General features: G+C 48.1%; 2 protein-coding genes across 5 annotated transcripts in view; both read left to right on the plus strand.

Moving 5' to 3' along the window:
* The window catches only part of LOC121848853 (histone H4 transcription factor-like), a 14,542-nt gene extending 14,017 nt beyond the window's left edge, over positions 1 to 525 (plus strand). The window contains 1 exon segment of the mRNA XM_042333999.1: positions 433 to 525. Coding sequence (XP_042189933.1) covers positions 433 to 525 — 93 coding nt within the window.
* Positions 526 to 1,752: 1,227 nt separating this feature from the next.
* zgc:112083 (histone H4 transcription factor) lies at positions 1,753 to 23,846 on the plus strand. 4 transcript variants are annotated; one of them, XM_042334713.1, is made up of 12 exons: positions 1,753 to 1,815; positions 5,123 to 5,333; positions 8,341 to 8,567; positions 9,495 to 9,606; positions 11,123 to 11,275; positions 14,991 to 15,068; positions 15,225 to 15,345; positions 17,325 to 17,463; positions 19,749 to 19,873; positions 21,400 to 21,907; positions 23,317 to 23,335; positions 23,368 to 23,846. In XM_042334713.1, the coding sequence occupies exons 2-10, from the start codon at positions 5,177 to 5,179 to the stop codon at positions 21,884 to 21,886; spliced, it is 1,599 nt and encodes a 532-aa protein (XP_042190647.1). In that variant the 5' UTR covers positions 1,753 to 1,815; positions 5,123 to 5,176; the 3' UTR covers positions 21,887 to 21,907; positions 23,317 to 23,335; positions 23,368 to 23,846. The 4 variants fall into 4 exon arrangements, with proteins under 4 accessions (XP_042190647.1, XP_042190645.1, XP_042190646.1 ...); XM_042334711.1 differs by having other exon boundaries at positions 23,317 to 23,846; XM_042334712.1 differs by lacking the exon at positions 1,753 to 1,815 and adding an exon at positions 1,894 to 2,053 and having other exon boundaries at positions 23,317 to 23,846.
* Positions 23,847 to 24,068: the final 222 nt, after the last annotated feature.

Consider the following 24,068-nt stretch of genomic DNA (forward strand, 5'->3'; position numbering starts at 1 on the left):
ATTTGATGTTAGCTAGACGTTCAGCGGATACAGAGCACTAGAGTTGTGTAATGAAAAGACTGCGTACGGAAAAATCATAAATAATAGCCAATGTAGGGTCTGCGAAGGGAAGGTCTTGCCAATCTAATTTGCTGGTTTTCTTCGACGGTGTGACAAGGGAGCTTGATAAGGGTAAGGCTGCGGATGTTGTGCATCCGGATTTCCGTATGGCCTTTGACGCAGTTCCTCTGAAAGTAAAAAAAAAGCAGAATGTCAGACTCGAGCCAGCCCTCTGTGGTGGTATCTGGTGCGGTTCCTGAGCTGGGCAGGTCTGCGGCGTTCCAGGGTACCCGCTGATGACAGCACAGCCCAGTTGGGCTCATCAGTAAGACTCGGAAGAGCAGACCAGTCACCGGGGGCAAGGAATCCTCCCACTCACTCCGCTCCTGTTAGCCCTACAACCCCAAGCCCCAACAGATCGGGTGGTCCAAGCTGGACAAAAAGCTTGGCCGACGGTGCGCTCAATGGCGAGCTACGCTGTTTTAGCCGGTTAGATTCCAGCCATTACCCCGACGACGCACACTCTCACTGACCCGCGACCCTAACGCTCTCCAGGATTTTCCCCCCAAAGAAAAAATGCAATTGATCATACCTCAAATAAAAATAACTCCTGTAGCCGTGGAGTCCTGTAGCTCAGTGGTTAGAGCACTCGCTTTGCGAGCGAGAGACCCGAGTTCAATTCCAGGCAGAGGGCGAAACCTCGGGCAAGTTTCCTTACTCCACACAGAGCCTAATAATAATCCCTCCAAAACCCAAAACAATAATAAATTGGTCATTTTCAATCCACGACTGTTTGTGGGACATTGCTGTGCGCAATTGGCTGCCGCGTTCGCCCACAAACATACAGTCAATTCATTTTACAGTGTGTTCTGTGAAGCGCTTTGGGACGTCCTCCCGACGTGAAAAGCGCTCTATCAAATGCAAGGATTATTATTATTATTATTATAACTCCAAAGTTATAAAACGGGTTTAATGACCCTGCCACCTCCACGATGGAAAAATGCCCCCTACGCAGCACAGAATACACTGCAGAGTAAGTTTTGTGGCCGATTCAACGCCGACAACAAATGACATTGGTACAGCACTTTCCACGTCGGGAGGACCTTCTCAACGTGCTGGAGATTGAGGGACTGAGACCCCGAGCCGGGGGTTGGGATCAGGGCGGTGGGCGGTGGGCGGTGGGGGGGGAGGGTAAGGGTTGGAGGGCACCTTCGGATGGAGTTCCAAAGGGCAGGGGACGGGCGGCTGGAGGACCGACCCCTGACGGAGGTGGGTGGGTGGGCCGGGCCGGGCGGGGCGCGTGCGGCTGAGCCCAGGGGGCGGACAGGTTGATACGGGGTTAGCAGGTGGCAGAGGTGGGAAGGGGCTTTAAGATGCTGCGACCACCCTTTAAATAGCCAATAATAAGGTGGTGCTGTATTCTTGCGCCAGCATCAAGATGGCGCCCGCTGCTGCTGCTGCTCATCGGTGGGCGCTGCGCCAGCTTGACAGGCGCCATCTTTGATGCGGGCACTGCCTGTTGAGTGAGTGGCGGCGGCGGTGGTGGGGGTGGGTGATGGACGCCATCTTTGATGCGGGCACTGCCTATTGAGTGGTGGTGGTGGTGGGGGGGTGGTGGCTGGGTGATGGGCGCCATCTTTGATGCGGGCACTGCCTATTGAGTGGTGGTGGGGGGATGGTGGCTGGGTGATGGGCGCCATCTTTGATGCGGGCACTGCCTGTTGAGTGAGTGGTGGTGGGCGCCATCTTCGATGCGGGCGAGCGCAGCACACCGAGGTGATTGATAGTCGCGCCCCCCCCCCACCCGCCCCTGGGCCCTCCGAGCGGCCAATGGGCGAGCGGAGAGCCGGCCGGCGGGTGGGCGACGTCATTTCGGCGGGAAGTGCGAGAGGAGAGCGCGGTGACCGGAAGCGGGTTCCGGTGGGGCGCGCGGTTGTTATGGTAACGGGGCCCGGGGAGCCGTGAGCGTCCAACCGGAGACAGAGAGACAGAGAGAGGCCCCGCGGCTCCCAGGGTGAGGCTCGGGGTCACGGCTCAGTATACGGTCGGCTATTAGGATTATTATGGCGTCGGGTTCAGGGTATAATGGGGTCAGGTTTATGGTCGGGTTCAGGTATAATGGGGTCAGGTTTATGGTCGGGTTCAGGGTATAATGGGGTCAGGTTTATGGTCGGGTTCAAGGTTGGGTTCAGGATATAATAGGGTCAGGTTTAAGGTTGGGTTCAGGGTGTAATAGGGTCAGGTTTAAGGTCGGGTTCAGGGTGTAATAGGGACAGGTTTAAGGTCGGGTTCAGGGTGTAATAGGGTCAGGTTTAAGGTCGGGTTCAGGATATAATAGGATCAGGTTTAAGGTCGGGTTCAGGGTGTAATAGGATCAGGTTTAAGGTCGGGTTCAGGGTGTAATAGGGTCAGGTTTAAGGTCGGGTTCAGGGTGTAATAGGGTCAGGTTTAAGGTTGGGTTCAGGGTGTAATAGGGTCAGGTTTAAGGTCGGGTTCAGGGTGTAATAGGGACAGGTTTAAGGTCGGGTTCAGGGTGTAATAGGGTCAGGTTTAAGGTCGGGTTCAGGATATAATAGGATCAGGTTTAAGGTCGGGTTCAGGGTGTAATAGGATCAGGTTTAAGGTCGGGTTCAGGGTGTAATAGGGTCAGGTTTAAGGTCGGGTTCAGGGTGTAATAGGGTCAGGTTTAAGGTCGGGTTCAGGATATAATAGGATCAGGTTTAAGGTCGGGTTCAGGATATAATAGGATCAGGTTTAAGGTCGGGTTCAGGGTGTAATAGGGTCAGGTTTATGGTCGGGTTCAAGGTTGGGTTCAGGTATAATGGGGTCAGGTTTATGGTCGGGTTCAGGGTATAATGGGGTCAGGTTTATGGTCGGGTTCAGGGTATAATGGGGTCAGGTTTATGGTCGGGTTCAGGGTATAATAGGGTCAGGTTTATGGTCGGGTTCAAGGTTGGGTTCAGGATATAATAGGGTCAGGTTTAAGGTTGGGTTCAGGGTGTAATAGGGTCAGGTTTAAGGTCGGGTTCAGCTTTAGGATCGTCTGGACGACTTGATAAGGCGCTTAATCAAATGGGAGGATTATTATCCTAATTATTATTATGGAGTCGGGTTTAGAGGTTATAATAGGGGTCAGGTTTAGGGTTATAACAATCTCCCGCTCCAGGCGCTGCGCCCCTACCGGCCCCGTCCTTCACTGGCTCCCCCGTTCCTCAGAGGATCGAGTACCAAACCCTCATCCTCACCTTCAAAGCCCTCCACAGCCTCACCACCACCTCTCCGACCTCCTCACCCCGTATCAGCCCCGCCCGCCCGCCCCTCCGCCCGGCGGACACCGACCTGCTTCAGTTCCCCCGCGCTTCCCGCCCCATCGTTGGCGGTCGGGCATTCAGCATCTCTGCCCCCCCCTCCCCCCCCCACCCCCCACACGCTCTGGAGCCCTTATCCCGCAATCCCTCCGCCTCACCCCCCCCTCCCCCCTCTCTTGCCTCCTTCAAGTGGCGTCTGTCTGAAGACCTTCCTCTTCGACCCTCCCACCCACCCACACCCCGCTGACCCCCCAGCCCCTCCCGACCCCAACTCCCAGCTCGGGTCCAAAAAGCCCTGACCGTCCAGCGCCCTCTTTCCGACGTGAAGGGCGCAATAGTTGTTGTTAGAGTAGGATCAGTTTAGGGGTAGAATGGGGTCAGGTTTAGGAGTATAATAGGGACGGGTATAGACGTAGAGTGGACAAATGTAAATTTGTGGACGCATACCCTCGCTGGAAATACTGAGTGCAAAATACAGCTATCCATCTTCTAGTACAGGATTTACATCCTGTGTAATTGTTATTTTGTAAACATCTCCCTGACTAACCTGCTCTGATTTAGTGTTGCAACGTCTGCGGTAAATGGTCAGGTGAGTTTGAAATCCAGCCACGGCTCCTGAAACAAACAGTGAACATTGCTATAATGCACTGTTGATTGAATAAACAGCAAACAACCTGGATAAATATTGTGGGTTCCTCAATCTTGGGAACCTCACTGAAATCGACCCTCTGGTTCTGAAGCGTAGCAATGAGATTCCCCTTGAGTCAGCCGACTGACCGAACAAAAAAGTCCTTGCTCCTTGCTTTGCTCATTTAAATGATGGCTCCTCTCGTTGTTGTGAGCGAGGGACCTTGCTGGCTTGTTTGCCTCCATAGCCTTCACTTTGTTTCTAATTAATCTCCTGTAAATAATAATAATAATAATAATCCTTGCATTTGATATAGCACTTTTCACGTCGGGAGGACGTCCCAAAGCGCTTCACAAAATATACTGTAAAGTGAATTGACTGTTTATTTGTGGGCGAACGCGGCAGCCAATTGTGCACTGCAATGTCCCACAAACAGTCGTGGATTGAAAATGACCAATTTATTATTGTTTTTGGTTTTGGAGGGATTATTATTAGGTGTGTGGAGTAAGGAAACTTGCCCGAGGTTTCTCACTGCCTGGAATTGAACTCAGGTCTCTCACTTGCAAAGCGAGTGCTCTAACCACTGAGCTACAGGACTCCTGTAAAGACCTTTGAGATGTTTCTTTTATGTTGGTGCTCAAGTCTCAGCTTGGCTCAGTGGTCGCGCTCTCTCCTCTTGAGTCAGAAGGTTTTTGGGTTAAAATCCCACGTCGAGACTTGGAATCACATAGTCTAAGCTGACGCTCTCCAGTGCAGTGGTGGGGGTGGGGAGTTGCATAGTCGGAGGTGCCGTCCTTCGGATGAGACATTAACCCGAATCCCCGTCTGCCCGTTCAGGTGGACGTTAAAGATCCCACAGCACTATTCGAAAAGAAAAAGTGTCTTGGCTAACAGTCTCCCAAATAAAGTTGGTCATTTGTTTCATGGCTGTTCGTGGGACACCTCTATGCGCATTTGTGCATTTCATGGTAAATCCTGTGAAGCGTTTTGAGATATTTCAAAAATATGATAAGGCACTATACCAACTGCAAGAATTATTATTATTGTTATTATTATTTATAAATGAAACTAGCTGTTGTCAGTCATTGCCAATTTTTTTGGAGCAGTCCTCATCGCGAATCACTACAATTATATTCCCCCTCTGCAGCTTGCGATGCTCATTCCATAGCCGTGATCTCGCCGGACTCCAGCTGGAGGGAGGATGGCGCCTGGGAAGAGCCTCAGGTGCATGGAGCTTGCGCTGGCCTGCGAGTGGGATGCTTGCGAGTTTGTGGGGAAGGGCATGGAGGAATTCTGCGATCATGTCGCCGTGCACCTGCGGGAACACCTCACCGAGTACGACAGCTTCGGCGAGTTAGGTAAACCCCCCACACAGCTCGTCCTGCCTGATCCGATCACTACTTGTGTGTCAGCCTGGTACAGTGGTCGTACTCTCGCCTCTTGAGTCATAGTCTTACGGTCACATAGTCTTAAGCTGACGCTTCAATGCAGTGCTGGGGGTTGTTGCATTGCCGGAGGTGCCATCCTTCGGATGAGACGTTGAAACGAGGTCCCGTTTACCTATAAATACAGTCGTTCACACTTAATAGCAAATACACGTGGAATGCTTTTAGATGTTTCAGCGATACAGATGCTATATCAAATTCTAGGGTATAGAATCTTATTATTGTTATTATTTATGGTTTCAGGTACTGAAACTTCAGGTATTGTCACTTTAAGAACCTTAAAAACTTAAACATGGTTCCCTTAAAAGTCCCCTCAATGTAGTTCCTTGGTGACCTTGTGAGTAAGGAAAGCTGTCTCCCAGTACAGCACCAGCCACATCGACCAGAAGGTTGCAGGTTTGAATCCCAGTCTAATGCATAGGAACAGGAGAAGGCCACTCAGCCCCTCGAGCCAGTTCCACCATTCTACTCAATCATGGCTGATATGTACTTTAACTCCATTTACCCACTTTTGCCGCATATCCCTTGATGAATATGATTAAGCACTCCAAAATGCTGTCCTACATAAAGGGCGCTATACAAATGGAAATTTGTAGTTGTTGTTATTGATACCCTTTCCCAACAAAAATCTATTGATCACAGTCTTGAAGATGTTGAACGGATCCAACATCCACGGCCTTTTGGGGGAAGAGAGTTCCAGATTTCCACTACCCTTTTGTGTGCTTCTGATTTCACTCCTAAATGGTCTAGCCCTAATTTTAAGATTACTCCCCCTTGTTCTGGATCCAACAACAACAACTTGGATTTATATAGCGCCCTCCACGCCGGACGGCGTCTCAGAGCGCTTCACAGTAACGGATCCCGGGGGCCGAGCCGGGGGGAGGGGGGGGAAGGTGACCAAAGGCACGGTCGAAAAGGAAGGTCTTCAGCCGAGATCTGAAAATAGGAAGAGAGGGGGCGAGGCGAAGGGAGTGAGGAAGGGAGTTCCAGAGCCTCGGGGCGTAGTGGCTGAAGGCACGGCCGTCGATGGTGGAGCGGAGGATTCGGGGGACAAGGAGGAGGCCAGACTCAGTGGAGTGAAGGCAACGGGCACTGTTGTGAGGAGAGAGAAGGTCAGAGAGGTAGGTGGGTGGAGAGGAGTGGAGGGATTTGAAGACCAGAGTGAGGATCTTGAGTCACCAGAGTTAGTTGATCTCAGTCAGGGCAGCGGGACAGGGTTAAAGCTGGCCTCCGCACTCAGAGTAGGGAAGGACAATCAGTCAGAGTTTCCCGCTCCCAGTCTTTATTTAGCTCCTCACGGGAGGGTTGAGACGAGGCCAGAACTAACTGCTCTTGGTTGCGAGATCCTCTGCGGTCATGTAACCTGTTGACACTCGTCGTCAAGACTCATACAACATGAATCGATGGCTGCTTGAGCAAGACTCCAGAAGGTGACTCAGGAGATTTGAACCATACGTCAATGGAAGGAGAAAGGAGTCATAATAATAATAATCATCATATAATAATAACAATCCTTGCATTTGATATAGCGCTTTATCACGCCTTCAAAACCTTTCAAAGTGCTTCACAGAATATCCTGTAAAGTGAATTGACTGTATTTTGTGGACGAAAAGCAGCAGCCAATTGCGCACAGCAGCGTCCCACAAACATTGGATTGGGTGACCAAATTATTATTATTTAGATATTTATTTTGAAGCGATTTATTATCCAAGGAAAATCGATCCACCAATCAACTAACAACCGGGTTCCTACTTACTGCTAGGGAATAGAGTTGTGTGGAATAAGGAGACTTGCCTAAGGTTTTCCTTAACTGGGACTCGAACCCAGGTCCTCTCGCTTGCAAAGGGAGCGCTCTATCCATTACTCTACAGGACCCCAAAACCAGACTCCACAGTCATGCCTTCAACCAGAGGAGAAAACGAAGAGTAGAGAAAATGAAATTTGACTGCCAAACTTGTAAAAAAGGACAGTTTGTATAAGCTGTGCCTGATTTGATCACATTGAATTTAAACAGCAGGGGTCGGTTTGAAGCTAAGTGCTGTCGTAACCACCACCACCTCCTCCTCAGCAGTGATTCGCTGTTTAGCTCCTGTTTTAAGCTGCATTTCTCATGTAGGTTTGATTTAGAAAGAAAACCTTCCCTCGCCTCGAGCGCATTGCTTTCATCGTAATCCCTATGCACGCTCCTACCTGTCCTCAAGAAGTTACCAAAACCCAGAACAAATAATAATAAAAAAATTAAGAATAACAATACTTGCATTTGATATAGAACCTAATCACGTCTTCGAGACGTCTCAAAGCGCTTCTTAGAATATAATGTAAAGTGGATTGATTGTATATTTTGTGGGCGAAATGCGGCAGTCAATTCCACATAGCAACTTCCAAACTAAGAATTCTCTGTAATTACAATATTTACATAATCACACACAGGCAGATTTTGATTCCCGGGCAGGGCAAAACCTTAGGCAAGTTTCCTTACTCCACACGCCTCTGTTTACCTAGCAGTAAGTAGGAACCCGGTTGTTAGTCGATTGGTGGATTACTTTCTGGGGTTAATAATAAAAAATTGGTCGTTTAACCTCCCACTGTGTGTGGGACACTGCTGTGCGCAAATGGCTGCCGCGTTTCACCCACAAGATATACAGTCAATTCACTTTGCTTCACAAGAGTCTTCTTGACGACGTGATGAGGTGCTATATCGAATGCAAGGATTAGTATTATTATTAGAATTTTAGCCACAGGTGGTACTCAGAGGCGCCAACGCATTGAGACGTCTCGACGACGTGACAAAGCCCTCAAACAAATGCAAGGATTACATAAAGATCGTGCCTAATCGCGCACGGACAGGTGGTATTGGCGATGGCCCTGTATACTGCGTAGCCGGAGCAGCATCCCTGCCATTTTTCCCTTCTCATTGCAGACGAGTATCAGTGCCTGTGGCGGGGCTGTGGCTTCCTGGCGGTGGAGGGCCCTAACGAGCTGGTGGTGCACGTCAACTACCACAGTTACCACGCCAAGCTCAAGTACCTCGGGGGTGAGCTGCAGCGGCTAAGGTCTGACCTCCCCGTGTGCTCGCTGGAGAGTCAGAACCAGAACCTGATCCCCGAGATCGCTGAGACCTTTACCTGCCAGTGGGAGCATTGTGATGTGAGTACGGCTACGTCCACGAAATTACCCAATCAATCCACTTTACCATCCGCTCCGGCCTCCTGCTCGTCCCTTCGTCCTCTCCGCTCCACCATCGGCGCATGCGCTTTCTGCCACTATGCCCCGATGCTTTGGAACTCTCTCCCTCAATCCCTCCGTCTTGCGCCCTCCTTCCCCTCTTTTGGATCACGGCCTGACGACCTTCCTATTCGGCTGCGCTTACATCGAGGAATGTCGTCAGTCGTGTTCCAAAAGAGGGGCAGGAAAGGGCAAAATGGAGGGATTGAGGGAGAGAGAGTTTCAAAGCTTTGGGGTGTATTGGCTGAAAGTGCTCCGCCGATGGTGGAACAGAGGGGATGAGGGACAAGCAGGAAGCCAGAGCCCATCAATCGGGGGCAGTGGGTAGTGGAGTGGGGAGAAAGCAGGTCAGAAAGATAGGGAGGTGCCACCGGGTGAAGGTAGATGATGATGATAATAATAGATGATTATTATTATTATTATTATAATAATAGATGAGTTTGAGGATCTTGAAATCGATCCGTTCTGTGATAGGGAGTCAGTGGAGCCTGGCGAGGACTGGTGTGATGGGGATACAGAGTTTAGTGTGTGTGATGGGGAGTCAGTGGGGCCTGGCGAGGACTGGTGTGATGGGGATACAGAGTTTAGTGTGTGTGATGGGGAGTCAGTGGTGGCTGACGAGGGCTGGTGTGATGGCAGGACGTAGCTGGCTGCACATTGCCTTCCGCGTTTACCTACAAATGCATGGACACTGCGCTTGGGATGTTATCATCCAGCGTCTTGGGACGTCCTCTCGACGTGAAAGGCGCTTTACAAATGTAATTTTGTTATTGATATTGTGTTGTTACAGGCGCTATCTCAACTGCAGATGCAATAATAAATCAATAGTATATTGTTATTATTCCGCAGAGTACCTTTAATAATCCAGAATGGTTTTACCGGCATGTGGACATGCACGGCCAATGCACTGACAGAGAGACTCTTCCCAACAAAAACAAAACTATTCCCTGCTGCTGGAAAGGTAATTCAGAATTGCGCATTCAGAGGGAGAGTAATTAAGTCTGTCGATTTCATCTTGGGATCCAGTCAAGACTTTTTATCTTAAAATATACAATTTTGGAAAATTCTTGAATTCAGTCAACTTGGCTAAAATATATGCAGTCGCTACACTTTGCAGCAAATCGTGCGTAGGCGCTTGGAGACTTCCTCCCGAGGTGAATGGCACAATATCGAATGCAGGTTTTATTATAACAATTATTTTGATCTAGCAGCTTTTCATGCCTAAGTCCATACTAACAGTAAGTAGGAACCTGGTTGTTAGTCAATTGGTGGATCGTTTTCCGGGGATAATAATCCCTTCCAAAAAAATAATAATTTGGTCACTCAATCCATGAATGTTTGTGGGATTCAGCGCGTTTCACCCACAAAATATACAGTCAATTCACTTTACACCATATTCTGTAAACGCTTTGAGACGTCTCAGCAATGTGAAAAACGCTATATCAAATGAAAGGATGATTATTATGTTGACGAGACGTGTCAAGGAGCTTCACTGTGGAGTGTAATAACTATTTATTTTGTAAGCAAACTCTTTAGACAATTTGCACACAGCGATGTCCTGCGAACTGAAATATCAAAAGCGAGGATTTCTAGAATTTTAGAAGAATTTTTGCTTTAATTACTGCAAGAAACCCAACTTCCAAATTAATAATGACTCGCATTTATACAGCGCCTTTCACGCGGGTAGCATCTCAGAGCGCTTATTAAGACTGAATTGAAGGCGTTCCCACAATTCTTGTAGAGCTATGTAAAATAATAATAATCCTTGCATTTGATATAGCGCTTTTCACGTCTTCTCGACGTCTCAAAGCGCTTCATAGAATATACTGTAAAGTGAATTGACTGTTTATTTTGTGGGCTAAACTCGGCAGCCAATTGCGCACAGCAGTGTCCCACAAACAGTCGTGGGTTGAAGTGACCAAATTATTATTATTTGTTTTGTTTTTTAAGGGGAATATTATTAGGTGTGTGGAGTAAGGAAACTTGCCCAAGGTTTCGCCCTGTGCCTGGAATTGAACCCAGGTGTCTCGCTTGCAAGGCGAGCGCTCTCACCGCTGAGCTACAGGACTCCGCAACAAAATGCAACAACTTGCTTTTAGCCACTATGCCCTGAAACTATGGAGCTCTCTCTCTCTCTCAATCCCTCCACCTTGACCCCTCCATCTTTTCAGATCACGCCTGAAGACCTTCCTCCTTGACCGTGCTTACGGTCACCCCCCCCCCCCCATTCACTTCCATTCCCCCTTTTCCCTTGCTCGGCCTCCAACCCTGGCACCGGGCTGCACTCTGAGATCTTATCCTACGCGAAGGCTGCAGTACAAAGGCAAACTGTTGTGGTTTTGTAGTTGTATAAATTGTAGTCAGTGTTACTTGGACCCTCTCTTGACCACCACCACCACCACCAGCCCTGGCCTGAGTGAAGGTCGGATTTGCTCCTCTTTCTTGTGTTTTATTTGAGTGTGTTGCTAACGCTCCAGGTTGCGACGCTTGCTTCAGAGTCAAGTTTAAGCTGCGGGAGCACCTGCGCAGCCACACCCAGGAGAAAATCGTCTCGTGCCCTAACTGCGGGGGCATGTTCTCCAACAACACCAAGTTCTACGACCACGTCCGCCGGCAGACTTCCATCGAGCGTGAGTATTACATGCTGCTCCCAACGTCAGTCTCCGTTTTTACCGCGTTCGCCTACTTGTACACCGTGGAGTCCTGTAGCTCAGTGGTTGCCAGAGCACTCGCCTCGCGAGCGAGAGGATCCGGGTTCAATTCCCGGGCAGTGTGAAACGTTGGGCAAGTTTCCTTATTCCCCACCACCCCCCCCGCACTCTGTTTTCCTAGCAGTAAGCAGGAACCTGGTTGTTAAGTCGATTGTCAGATCGCTTTTCTGGGAGTAATAATCCCTTCACAAGATAGATAAATAAATAATTATAATTTGGTCACTCAATCCATGACTGTTTGTGGGGCACTGATGTGCACAATTGACTGCTGCGTTTTCCCACAAAATATACAGTCAATTCACTTTACGGTATATTCTGAAGTGCTTTGAGACATCTCAAAGACATGTAAAGGCGCTATATCAAATGCAAGGATTATTATCACACCACAGTCCCTACAGCTAGAGTAAAATCCTGTGAAGTGCTTTGAGACGTTTCCACGATAAAATCATAATAATAATTAAAATGATAGTAATAAGAATAACAATCCTTGCATTTGATATAGCTTCTTATTATGTCATCGAGACTTCTCAAGGCGCTTCAGCGAGTAGAATGTAAAGTGAATTGACTATATTTTATGGGCGAAACACGGCAGCGTCCCACAAACAGTCGTGGATTGAGTGACCAATGTATTATTATTTATTTTTGAAGGAATTATTACCCCCGGAAAAGCGATCCGCCAATTGACTAACCACCGGGTTCCTCCTTACTGTTAGGTAAACAGAGGGGTGTAGAGTAAGGAAACTTGCCCAACGTTTCGTACTGCCCGGGAATTGAACCCAGGTCTCTTGCTTGCGAGGCGAATGCTCTAACCACTGAGCTACAGGACTCCACGGATGGCCACAGTGCTGACCCAAAGGCAGTGCTATCCAACAACAACAATAATAGCTTGCATTTATGGGGCGCCTTTCAAGCGGGGTAGTTCGCTTAAAGAAGAGAACGTCTATTTTCTTTTAAGATCTACAGGGATAAGGCTCGAGTTACGTTCCTCTGTTTTCGTTTTGGGTGTTAGGTTTATTTGGGTGGCAGATTCGAATCAGGTCTTTGCATCAGGTCTGGGATAAGGCCACATTGGCAAAGGGCGCTGTATTAAGCGCAAGGATTATCACAATTCAGAATCTAAATTAACAACACAGTCAAAAAATAGGATAATGATGATTTGGAAATAAATAACATTGCACCTTCTAACCTGTGGGACCCCTGTGCTGTAAATGGAGTCCCTCTGGCTCAGTTAGTCACTCAATCTTACGTCATGAGTCAGAAGGTTGTGTTGTGGAATGAAGCCCCACATCGTATAGTCCTGGCTTACACTCCAATGCACTGCTTGAGTCCTCCTGACGTGAAAGGCGCTATACAAATGTAATCTTGTTGTTGTTGAGGGAGCGCTGCATTGTTGGAGGTGCCGTGGTTAGGAGGAGACATTAAACTGTGCCTGTTCAGGTTCATGATCAAGATATTTGGAAACAGAAGGGAGCTCAAGCCAACAATCCCCAGATAAAATGTGTCATTGACTTCATGGCTCTCTGCGGGTCATTGCTGTGCACAAATTAGCTGCTGTGTTTGCCTTCAAATTACACACTTTATCCTGGGAAGCAGTTTGAGGTGTCCTCCCCTCGACACGATAGGTGTTGTATCAAACGTAAGGATTATTATTATGGTAAGGAATTCACAGTGTGTGGGCGTTGTTATATGTGAGAAAACACGCTGGCTTCTGAACGTGCAAGAAGGAACATCACTTGTCCAACAGAGCTCATGTATTTGTTATTTTACTTTATCTCTTTATGCCTCACTTAAATATTGAAAGTGATCTGCTCAATGGACCACATAACATTCCCCCCCCGTAGCTATCTCAGTTCCCGAGAACAGGTGATTTAAAGGGCTCTTCCTTCATCTCACTTTAACTATTGTCAATCTTTTCTATCCAACCATTGAGTTTCCTAATTCAGTGTGTGTATGTGTTCCCACCCACTCCCACATTTCTTGAATTTTAGTGTAAGGGACCGTCCTGAAAATGCCATAGTTCTGAAGGGGTAATAAAACTTAAGCGTGGTTGTTTAAGTTTGTTTAAGCTTAAGGAAGTCTTGTGGTCTTAGAGCACGCTCACGTTGTGCGAGAGAGCACACGGGTTCAATTCTCTGGCACAGCGAAACCCAAGGCAAGTCCCCTTAATCCACACGCATCTGTTTACCTAGCAGTAAGTAGGAACCTGGTTGTTAGTCGATTGGTGGATCGCTTTCCTGGGGTAATAATTCTTTTAAAAAAATAATAATTTGGCCACTTAATCCACGTGTGTTTGTGGGACACTGCTGTGTGCAATTGGCTCACAAAATACACAGTCCATTTACTTTACAGTATATTCTGTGAAGTGCTTTGAGACGTCTCAACGTCTTTTCCCAACGTCGACATGGTCAGGGGCTATATCAAATGGAAGGATTATTATTATATTGAGGTGGAGCTCTAAATACAGTTTTCCTGGGGGTGTAAGGGACTATCCATAAAATGTCATAAGTACTGGAGGGGAATTGAAAATTAAATGTTTTTAATGTCCTGTTATTGGATGGGAGCATTAATTCATTGTTTTTTTTCTGATCACTTCTCTTTGCTGGTGTCTGTCAGCCCGGCTCAGTGGTAGCACACTTGCCTGCAGTTTGGAAGGATGTCGGTTCAAGACTTTGAGCTCACAGTCTAGGCTGACATTTCAGTACATTGTGCGGGAGGGAACTCCCCTGAGTTGTCGGAAATCCTTCTGTTGAGATGTTAAATCGAGGTCCCGTCCATGCATGTTCAGCTGGATGTTAAAGGTCCCTTGGCACTATTCGAAAGAGAGGAGAGTTACTCCCAATTTCTTTATTTGGGGGTCAGCCGGGTGTCTGACGGAAACCCATCACCGGGCTTAAGATTATCCAAACCAAACTGAGAATTCCATGCGTCCACCCTCACATGGAAATCCCAGAGATAGATTGTTGGAATGGAACACGCACTCTCTCTCTCACTGGAGGGATGCATCCTGCTGACCTAATTCCAGAAAATTTTAGGCGCAGGTTGGTAAGAGCCAAGGCTTAGGGACCCCAGAGTGTGCGTTGGGGGAATCCCTGGAGTCTAACCAGCTAAAACCACATTAGCTTGCCATTGATATCACTGTCTGGCAAGCTTTCCCGCTGCTTGTCCAGCGAGGACCACCCTATCCATTGGGGCTTTGGCTTGCAGGGTTAACAGGAGCTGAGTGGGATTCTGATGTCCTGGCCAGCATTCCTGTAGAGTCTCAATATATTGGAATTCCCTTCATGCCTGTTTGAAATTGAGCTAGGTGCAACAACAGCAATTTACATTGACGTAGCACCTTTCACATCGCGAGGTTGTCTCAATGGGTTTTAGACAGCTGAATGGGAGGTGGTTGAAAAGATAGGTCTTAAAGCGGATTTTAAAGGTGTGCAGGGAAGGGGTGAGGCGGAGGGATTCCGGGACGGAGCTCTACGGGGGTGTTGGGGAGAAAATACACAGTCGCTATACTTGAGAGCAATTACCTATGCAGCACTTTTGAGCCGTTTGAACTTTATACGCGTTCAAACATCTTCAAAAGTTACAGGACTTTGTGGCGTCACTATTCACAGTTGCCTGTGGTTGTGTTTGACTTTAGAGAAGACCTTTCCCTGTCAGCACTGTGACAAACATTTTGCCAACGAGCGGCTCCTGCGGGACCACGTGCGAAACCACGGTAAGTCAGCGCGCGTTTGTGACTGCGCCTTTCACCCACAAAATTCACTTTACAATATATTCTGTGAAGCGGTTTGAGACGTCCCAACGACGTGATAACGCGTTACATCAACTGCAAGGATTATTATCATTTTAACGTGTCCCCTTGTCTCCGCAGTGAACCAGTTCAAATGCCCACTCTGTGACATGACCTGCACCACCTTCTCCTCCCTCAGGACCCACATCAAGTTCCGCCACTGCGACGAGAGGCCGTACCCGTGTGACTTCTGTGAGAACAGGTAGAGAGAGCGCCGCAGCAGCACTTCCCGTAGTCTAGCACTACTTCCTGCTTTGTTGGGGCCATTTGTGGCTTGTGAAAGCTACCTTTTCTGATACGTGTGTCACTCTGAACAAGCCAGCTGGTAATTTATTTGCATCCTCTTCTCCTGAAGCGGCTAACATGTTCTCAGTGTTCAGGAATGCCGGTACCTTTCCAATGTCTTGTCCAAATGACCGTGCTTCAAATGTGAGTCTGGGCATAATCCGCTAACAGTCTCCAATCCGCTCCTCTCGACTCTCCCTCATTCCCTTCACCTCGACCCCCCACCCCCCCACCCTTCCCCATCTTCAAGTCGCACCTGAAGACCTCTCTCTTTGACCGTGCTCGCCCAAGTCATACATCTGCCCAAGTCCCGTTCAAGAGTTTATATTCAATGCAAGTTTGACGTAACTCCTAACTTTGCATGAGTCAGATTAAAGGTCTGGTCCCAAGTGATGCGACTTATGTGAGGTTCACTGTACAAATGCAAGCTGTTCTGGTTGGGCATTCAGTATCGTCTGCCTACTTTCCTGTGGGTGATGCCCTCTTTGACTACCACCTCTCCACTTTACCAGCCAGGGTTCACTCACTGGAGAAGGATTGTGAGTCTGAGGTCAGGTGTACACGCCCTAACCACGATCAGCAAACTTAGCACATGATCGATCAGCAAACTTGGCACGGAACTGAGGTGTGAAAATCCTCAGTCTTAGCCCAAGCACCTCCCCATCTCTCTGATTTTCTCCTCCCCCTTTCCCCTGCTCATTCCCACAGCTCAGGTAACTCTGGCCTACTGCGTAGCCATACTTTTCCCCCCCGTCACCATCGGTGGCCGGGCCTTCAGTCACAATGCCACTAACTTCTGGATCTCCCTGCCTCAACCCTGCTCTGTTTGAATCCCACCTTAAAACTTCAGCCGCACCTGCAGTCTCCCTTGCTCAGCACCCGACCACGCCACTGTGAAGCACTCCCTACGTGAAGGGCGCTACATAATAATAATCCTTGCATTTGATACCGCCCCTCATCACGGCGTTGAGACGACTGAAAGCGCTTCCTTCACGGGATATACTGTAAAGTGGAGTGACTGTGTATTTTGTGGGCCAACCCCGCAATATATTATACAATTTGTTGCTGTTGTGTTGTGGAAACGTCTTAAATTCAGCCTGCGGTTGGAAGCCGGTTCTCAGAACTCTTTTTGCTTTTGCTGACTGCAGAAAATTCCAAATTGAGACTGAATTAGATTATTGTGCAAAGCTAGGCCGCCACCCTTTTGAGCAATGGCTTTTTTTTGGTCTTGCGCTCGTTCACTTGTGTGCATCTGCGGGGGAGGATCAGATTGAACAAGCTGCAGCTTGCTGAGCGTGATCCTACTATGTACCACCATGACCACGAATCTTCATTACACAAGGAAGCTGGCTTCCCTGAAGTGGAATCACAGAATTTACTGAGATCTGGTTCAGGAGAGAGGGCCTGAATAATATTAATATTAACAATAATAATTCTTACTTTTGATGTCGCGCCTTATTGCGTCGTTGAGACGTCTCAAAGCGATTCTATGGGATATACTGTAAAGTGTATTGACATATTGACTGTATAACGTGGGCGAAAGGCAGCAGTCAATTGCGCACAGCAGTGTCCCACAAATAAGTCATGGATTGAGTGACCACATTTTTTCTTATTGAAAGGATTATTACCCCCAGAAAGTGATCCAGCAAACGTCTAACAACCGGGTTCCTACTTACTGCTGCGTAAACAGAGCCGTGTAGAGCAAGCAAGCTTGCCTAAGGTTTGCCTCGCCTGGGAATCGAACCCAGATCCTTACACTTGTGAGGCGAGCTTGCTAACCACTGAATTACAGCACCACCTGAGTGACTCACTGCTTTTCCAATGGAAGAGGAAGGGATGGAAGCAGTCCTGTTCCTCCTTTGCTTTTCTCATCCAGTCCTATGTTGCCACTTACAGCTTTAAGAACTTATATGATCTGCGGAAGCACATCGAAACGCACAGTGATGAGCCCACGTACCACTGCAGCTCTGAGGGCTGCGAGTTCACAGCACGCACCGTGCAGACACTCAAACAGCACTACAGGAAGGTCCACGAGGTAAGTGGTCCCATTGCTAACCCGGACGTATATGTGATGGGCGAGTAATGAATTCAAGGCTATGCCTAAAGCTGTCCATTCCGAATTTAAGGAACAATAATAAGTATCCTGGCATTTGATACGTCGCCTTGTTATGTCGTGGAGACGTTTTAAAAATAGCTTCACAGAATATTACTGTCAAGTGGATTGACTTGTGTATTTCGTGGGTGAAATATGGCAGCCAAGTCCGCACAGCGGCGTCCCACAAACCGCCCTGGAGCAAGTGACCAATTTTGTTTGTGTAGAGGAATGTTGGCCAAGACATTCCAGGAGAGAGAAACTCCCTTCTCTTTTCGAATAGAGCCATGGGATCTTTGACACCCTCTTGAACAGGCAGGGTGTTAGAAAGGGTGCTAAGTGTGTTTTGAAATACCACCCCCACCGACTTGCGAACAACATACAGAGACTAAACCAAGGTAAAATGGTATTCTTTGTTTCACGCCAAAGTGGCCTAACTACCTAACTGAAAGTGAGCTGAGGCAGTGTCCCCTGACCCAGTATCCTGAGGCCGTTTTCTGTTCTTGCAAACTAGGTTGGGGTGGGGGGGAATATTCAGGCCCCGAATAAAAGTGGTGTAACAAGTTTGTCCCAGTAAACGCTGCTCTTATCTGTGCAGCATCCTGCCTCCTAGATCAAAGTATGCTATACTGGAGAATACTTCATTCACACCAGACACCGAGGCTCCTGGAGAGATGATTTAAGATCGATAAGGAGACACTTCCTCCAATGAGTGGCACTAGATGCTACAGATCTGCACTGATTGAAGACAGTCAGTGTCTCTCTGTGAGGCAGAGTTTGTCAAGACATTCGTGGCTTCAGGAATGATCCTCTTCTCCCACCTCCCAACCAAGTGGCAAGCAGATGATCAGTCACATCAAAGTGCTGGCAAAAAAAAACCAAATCTGCCAGTTTGTGGCTGGGATTATTCTCCTTGGAGCAGAGAAGATTAAGTGGAGATTTAATACAGTTGTTCAAAATTATGAGGGGTTTTGGTTGAATGAATAGGGAGGAAACTGTTTCCACTGGGATGGTAACCAAAGGACACAGATTTAAGATGATGGGCAAAAGAACCAGAGGGGAGTCGAGGAGAATCTGTTTTAGACAGAATTATTATGGTCTGGAATGCACTGCCCGAAAGGGATTTCGATAGGTACTTAAAAAGGGAAAAATTGCAGGGCTACAGGGTAAGAGCGGTGGGGAGTGGGACGAGTTGGATGGCTCTTTCAAAGAGCCGGCACAGGCGCGATGGGCCGAATGGCCTCCTTCTATGCTGTAAAATTCTGTGTTTCTATTGCAACAATGGAGAAAATCACAGGTTGGTGTCCCAACCTATCCTCAGCAGCCATTCACACACAGACTGGATCACTCAAATAATAAACCTCGCATTTGATATAACATTGAAACGCCTTTCCAGCTCGTCAGAGGGAATTGCTTTATTGTTATTATTATAATTGGGCGTTCCCCTCGTGACCATTTCTGGGACTTTGCTGCTTGCACGTGGCAAAAGTACAGGCACGTTTCCATGTACGTAGGAATGCTATCTGGTTTGGATTCTCTTCAAGCGCTGTGATGGGTTTCTGCTTGTTTCGAACATGCGGTTGACCAAAATAAATGGCAAGCCAATGTGATGTTGACCAGGCTTCTGGCTGCTTTGGCTGGTCAGGTTCAGTAATTACACTGTTTCTTTAAACCAGTTTTATTTGTTGCTGTGTAACTGGGTGAAGCCAGATATGAGCTGCCTCCCAGTGAGCGGATGTAAACATTTTATCCTTGAAAGGAATTGGACACAAAATCTGTCTGTCTCTTGGTGAAGAAAAACTGCAGGGAAGACCTTGTACAGGGCGTCCACAAAGTCCTGTTACTTCCTTTCCCCTACAGTGCACTGACCAACAACTGAAACATGTGGAAGAATGATGATAATTATATTTTGAAGTACTTAATTGTTTTCATACGTCCAGAGGATGGGTGGGAGTGAGTGAGCGCCATCATTTTCACGTCAGATAATGATCTTCGGTGCTACATCTTCCGTAACATGGATGGAGCGAGGAGGCCAAATGATAACCTCTCCGTCATCTTGTTTCAGCTTCTCCGTAGTCTCATATCTCCCTCGTGAAGGGGGGGTGGGTGGTGTACTTCCCCAAACTGCGCTATGGCAGTAGGGTGGCAAAGATAACGCCTTGATTTAATGTGCAAAAAAAAAAAACCACAAACAACACCACAATGCATGTATTCTCTCTCGTCTCCAGGGTGAAACAAAGCCTCGATACAAGTGTCACATCTGTGACAAGTGCTTCGCCTGGGCCTACACCCTAACGATGCACCTCCGCAGGTCGCACCAGCTGAAGTGGCCTTCTGGGCATGCACGGTTCAGGTACGGGAATCCGACCCACCCACCGGAACGAGAATCAGGGAGTGAGCTCCAGGGCGTTAACTTGGAATGATTACTGCCTCTGTTTACTGCAGCGAAGCAAGATTCTATTATTAGAACATAGTAATAATAATAATCCTTGCATTTGATACAGCGCCTTATCACGTCGTCGAGACATCTCAAATGCTTCACAGGATATACTGTAAAGTGAATTGTGTATTTTGTGGGCCAAACGAGGCAGTTAATTGCGCAGGGTCCCGCCTGCTGCGTGTAGTGTTTGTAGATACTGTTGCTGACCAGTGTCTACAAACAGTCGTGGATTGAGTGACCAAATTATTTTTTTTTTTAGGAATTTATTTTTGTTTTGAAGGGATTATTACCCCAGGAAAAGCAATCCGCCAATCGACTACTGACCGGGTTGCTACTTATTGCTAGGTAAACAGAGGCGTGTAGATTAAGTAAACTTGTCCACGTTTTTCCCTGACCGGGAAACTAGTCCCACTCCCCTGCTCCTCCGCCCCCCCCCCCCCCATAGCCTTGAAAGTTTTTCTTTTTCATGTATGTATCCAATTCCCTTTTGAAAGTTATTATTGAATCAGCTGTCAATTGAAGCAGTGAATTCATAACAGCTGTCAGAATCCGTAAATAGAACCCGAGGGTTATTTGTGAGAATGAAATCGCACACTGCGTTAGAATGATTGAAGAGCTTTCCTCGTCTGAGGCTCAGATGTCCCAACAAGACTGGACCTGTTAGTGCCTTTGTCTCGAGACTTAAGATTGTACAGACATGTGGAAATTCTTAAATTCAATCTTAAATGGATGCCGGTTCTTTCTTTAATGAGCGCGGAACAAACAGCTTCCAAACGAAGCCTGAATCTTAAGAATTTTTCTGCATTCAATTTTAAGGCAGAATAATCTCGCGGGCTAAGACTAGGTGGAATTTCAGGGCTCTGCTGAGCAGGAGCTCAAAAGATGTCAAAGAAAAATGATTGGGGAACTTGACCTCACCGAGTGAATTGACTCACACCAACAGGTCAGATCAAAGATCACTCGTGTGGACACGAAAACTGCGTGTGTCACGCTGGTTACAGCAAAAATACAGTCACTATACCTCACAGTGAAACCCTGTGAAGCTGCCAAACACAAGTATTATTTTATTTACTGGAGCTAGCTCCGAATTTGGACTCCAGTTTAATAACAGCAGCAACAACAACAACTTGCTTCTATATGGCGCCCCTTACTCGGGGTAGTGTCCCAGAGCTTCTCATCCAAATGACGGCACCTCGGACAATGCAGTAACCAGCCCTCCCCCCCCCCCCACCCACCCTTAACCCAAGCGCTGCATTGAAGTGTCAGCTTAGACCATGCGATTTCAAGTCCCGATGTGGGGCTTGAACCCACAACCTTCTTATTTCTAGCGCTACCACTGAGGCCCGGCTGTTCGTTGCCAGAATCTGCTCTGTTGGATTGTCTTTGTTGCCAGAAGGCAGGAAGGAATCAATGAGCTGTTCCGTTTTGTGTCGGCCTAGATACAAGGAGAACGTGGACGGATATTTGCAGCTGCACATGGTTCGCTACGAGACTGAAGAGCTGACCCAGCAGATCATCAAAGACCTGGAGAAGAGGCGAGTGCCGCCGGCAACCAAGCCCCCGGAGACTCGTCTCCCCGCCAAGTCTCGGCGCCAGGCACTGCCGCCCGAGCCCTCGGCATTGGAGCCCGCCATCACCACCGACAACCTCTGCCCCGGTCAGCACAACGCCCCCCCGCCAGAAATCTTGCCCGCAGCTCCCGCTCCCGTCCAGCGGCAAGCGGCGCAAACGCCAAAGGGGAACGCCGCTGGGGTGGAGGCTGCGGGAAGCGAGTCTCCGGTTTATTGCGAGCTCAGGAACATCAGACAGGGTGTGGTGGAGGAGCCCGGCGCTGCCCCGGGAACAAGACGGGCAAGAGCATCTTTGGACCCAGCGGAAACGCTGGAGAAAGTAGCCAGAGGACTTGGAATCCAGATCATTGGCTAAATGTGATCGGGCCTGAAGCTGGTAATGTCTGATCCTCTTATCTTTACCCAATAGTTGCCAACACAACAATAACAACAATAATAATATTAATAATAACAATCCTTGCATTTGATATAGCACCTTTTCACGTTGGTGAGATGTCTCAAAGCGCTTCACAGAATATACTGTGAAATCAACTTGACTGTATTTTGTGGGTGAAACGCAGCACACAACAGCGTCCCACAAATAGTCGTGGATTGAGTGACAACATTTTTTTTTTGTGAATGGATTATTACCCCCTGAAACACGACCCAGCAATCGACTAAACCCGGTTCCTACTTACTGCTAGGTAAACAGAGGCGTGTGGAGTAAGCACACTTGCCTATAGGTTCGCCCCGCCCCGGGAATCGAACCTGGTTTTCTCTCGCTTGTGTAGCAGGAGCGCTAACCACTATGCTACAGTCCTCCTGCTACAGAACCCCAACACAAGTGGGGTTTCGACACTCCCCTCGCTCGTCTTCATATCCTTTCATGCCCTCCCTACCTCTCCGACCTGCTTACTCCCCATTCCATTACCCGCCACCTCTACTCGACCGGCTCCAGCCTCCTGCTTGTCCCTCGTGCCCTCCGCTCCACCATTGGCGGCCGCGCTTTCAGCCACTACACCCTAATTTCTCTGGAACGCTCCCTCAAACCACCCGCCTTGCCCCCGCCTTCCCCATCTTCAGGTCGCGTGTCTTCAACCGTGTTTAAGGTCACCTTCCCACTCCCTCCGGCTCGGGGTCATGCTCCACAGCCACTGTCAAGCGCTGTGAGACGCTACCCTGTGTGAAGAACACTGTATAAATGGATGCTGTTGTTTCTGGGCGTCTTATTACCAGAGGGTGTGAGAAAGTACAAAGCACCCAAACCCCTCCACAGCTTAGGTATCGACCCAGCAGGATGAAGCACTTTAAGACGTCCTAATCTCCCTATTAGGCTTCACAAGCCTATCACCCCTGTCCTCGCCTGGCTCCACGTGCTCCCCATCCTCCCAGAGGATCAAGTTCAAGATCTTTGTCCTCACTTTTAAATCCCTACCTCTGCGACCCATCAGCTCCCCCTAGTCGGCAGACTGGCTTATGAACCCCCTCCACCCTGCCCAACCCACCATCAGCAGTCGGGACTTCAGCCTTTATGCCATCACTCTCTGGCACGCCATCTTTTGCCGCGCTCCTTCCTTCGCCTACTTCAAGGTCCTTCGGTCATCTCCCTCTCCTCTCCCCCCTCACCCACCTACCCACCCCCTTGGGACCAGAGAGTCAGTGTAGACTGAGTTCAAGGTTCCAACGTGGGGTTTGAACGCTCAACCTTCCCCAAGTGAAAGGCGCAATACCAAATGCAAGAATTATCATGATGAGCGTCCTAATGATCAGTTGCTGCTCCAACCTTTATCTTCTGTTCTTTGACAGGCTGGACAACCTTGCACTCTACAACTGAAGTGGACAGACCTCTGTTGGATGTGAGGCTAAACCCAACACCACTTCTCCAGCTGTTAAAACTCTTCAGGACACAGATCCATCCTTGAGTCTTGCAGTGCTTCTCTCTTTGCTGCAATAGTTCCACCTTGTTAGATTTTACTTAGCACTTAAGGTGTAAGTTCTTGACAAATATATTTGAAATTCTAAATTTTACCTGCAGCTAAGACATCTGTCTTTGCATTTGGCTTCTTTCATGCTGTGACGAAAATAATCTAATTGATCGGGGGAAGGTGAGCGGGTAGAGATGAGAAGAGATGACTTTAAAAAACTGAACTCCTACCTCAGGGAACAAGGCAAACAAACCAATTTCGTAATAAAGCTACTAGGAGTTAGTATTTGTGGTACTTTGAATGTTGATGTTTTAGTAAGGCTCTTATTTTCTACTGCCTTCTGAAGCGTGAAGGATTTTGATTGGGTATATATTTTTTTTGAAGGATTATTATCCCCAGAAAAGCGATGTGCCAATCGACTAGCAACCGGATTCCTACTTACTGCTAGGTAAGCAGAGGCGTGTGAAGTAGGAAACTTGCCCAATGTTTCATCCTACCCAGGAATCAAACTCAGGTCCTCTCGCTTGTGAGGCGAGTGCTCTCACCATAGAACAATAGCAGAATAAGCTTCAAGCATGCTGTGGCCAGATTACACAGAACATGACAGAGCTTTAAACGTTTTTATGTATGTGT

Source organism: Callorhinchus milii, unplaced genomic scaffold (assembly GCF_018977255.1).
Source record: "Callorhinchus milii isolate IMCB2004 unplaced genomic scaffold, IMCB_Cmil_1.0 Scaffold4, whole genome shotgun sequence".
Taxonomy (NCBI): Eukaryota; Metazoa; Chordata; class Chondrichthyes; order Chimaeriformes; family Callorhinchidae; genus Callorhinchus; species Callorhinchus milii.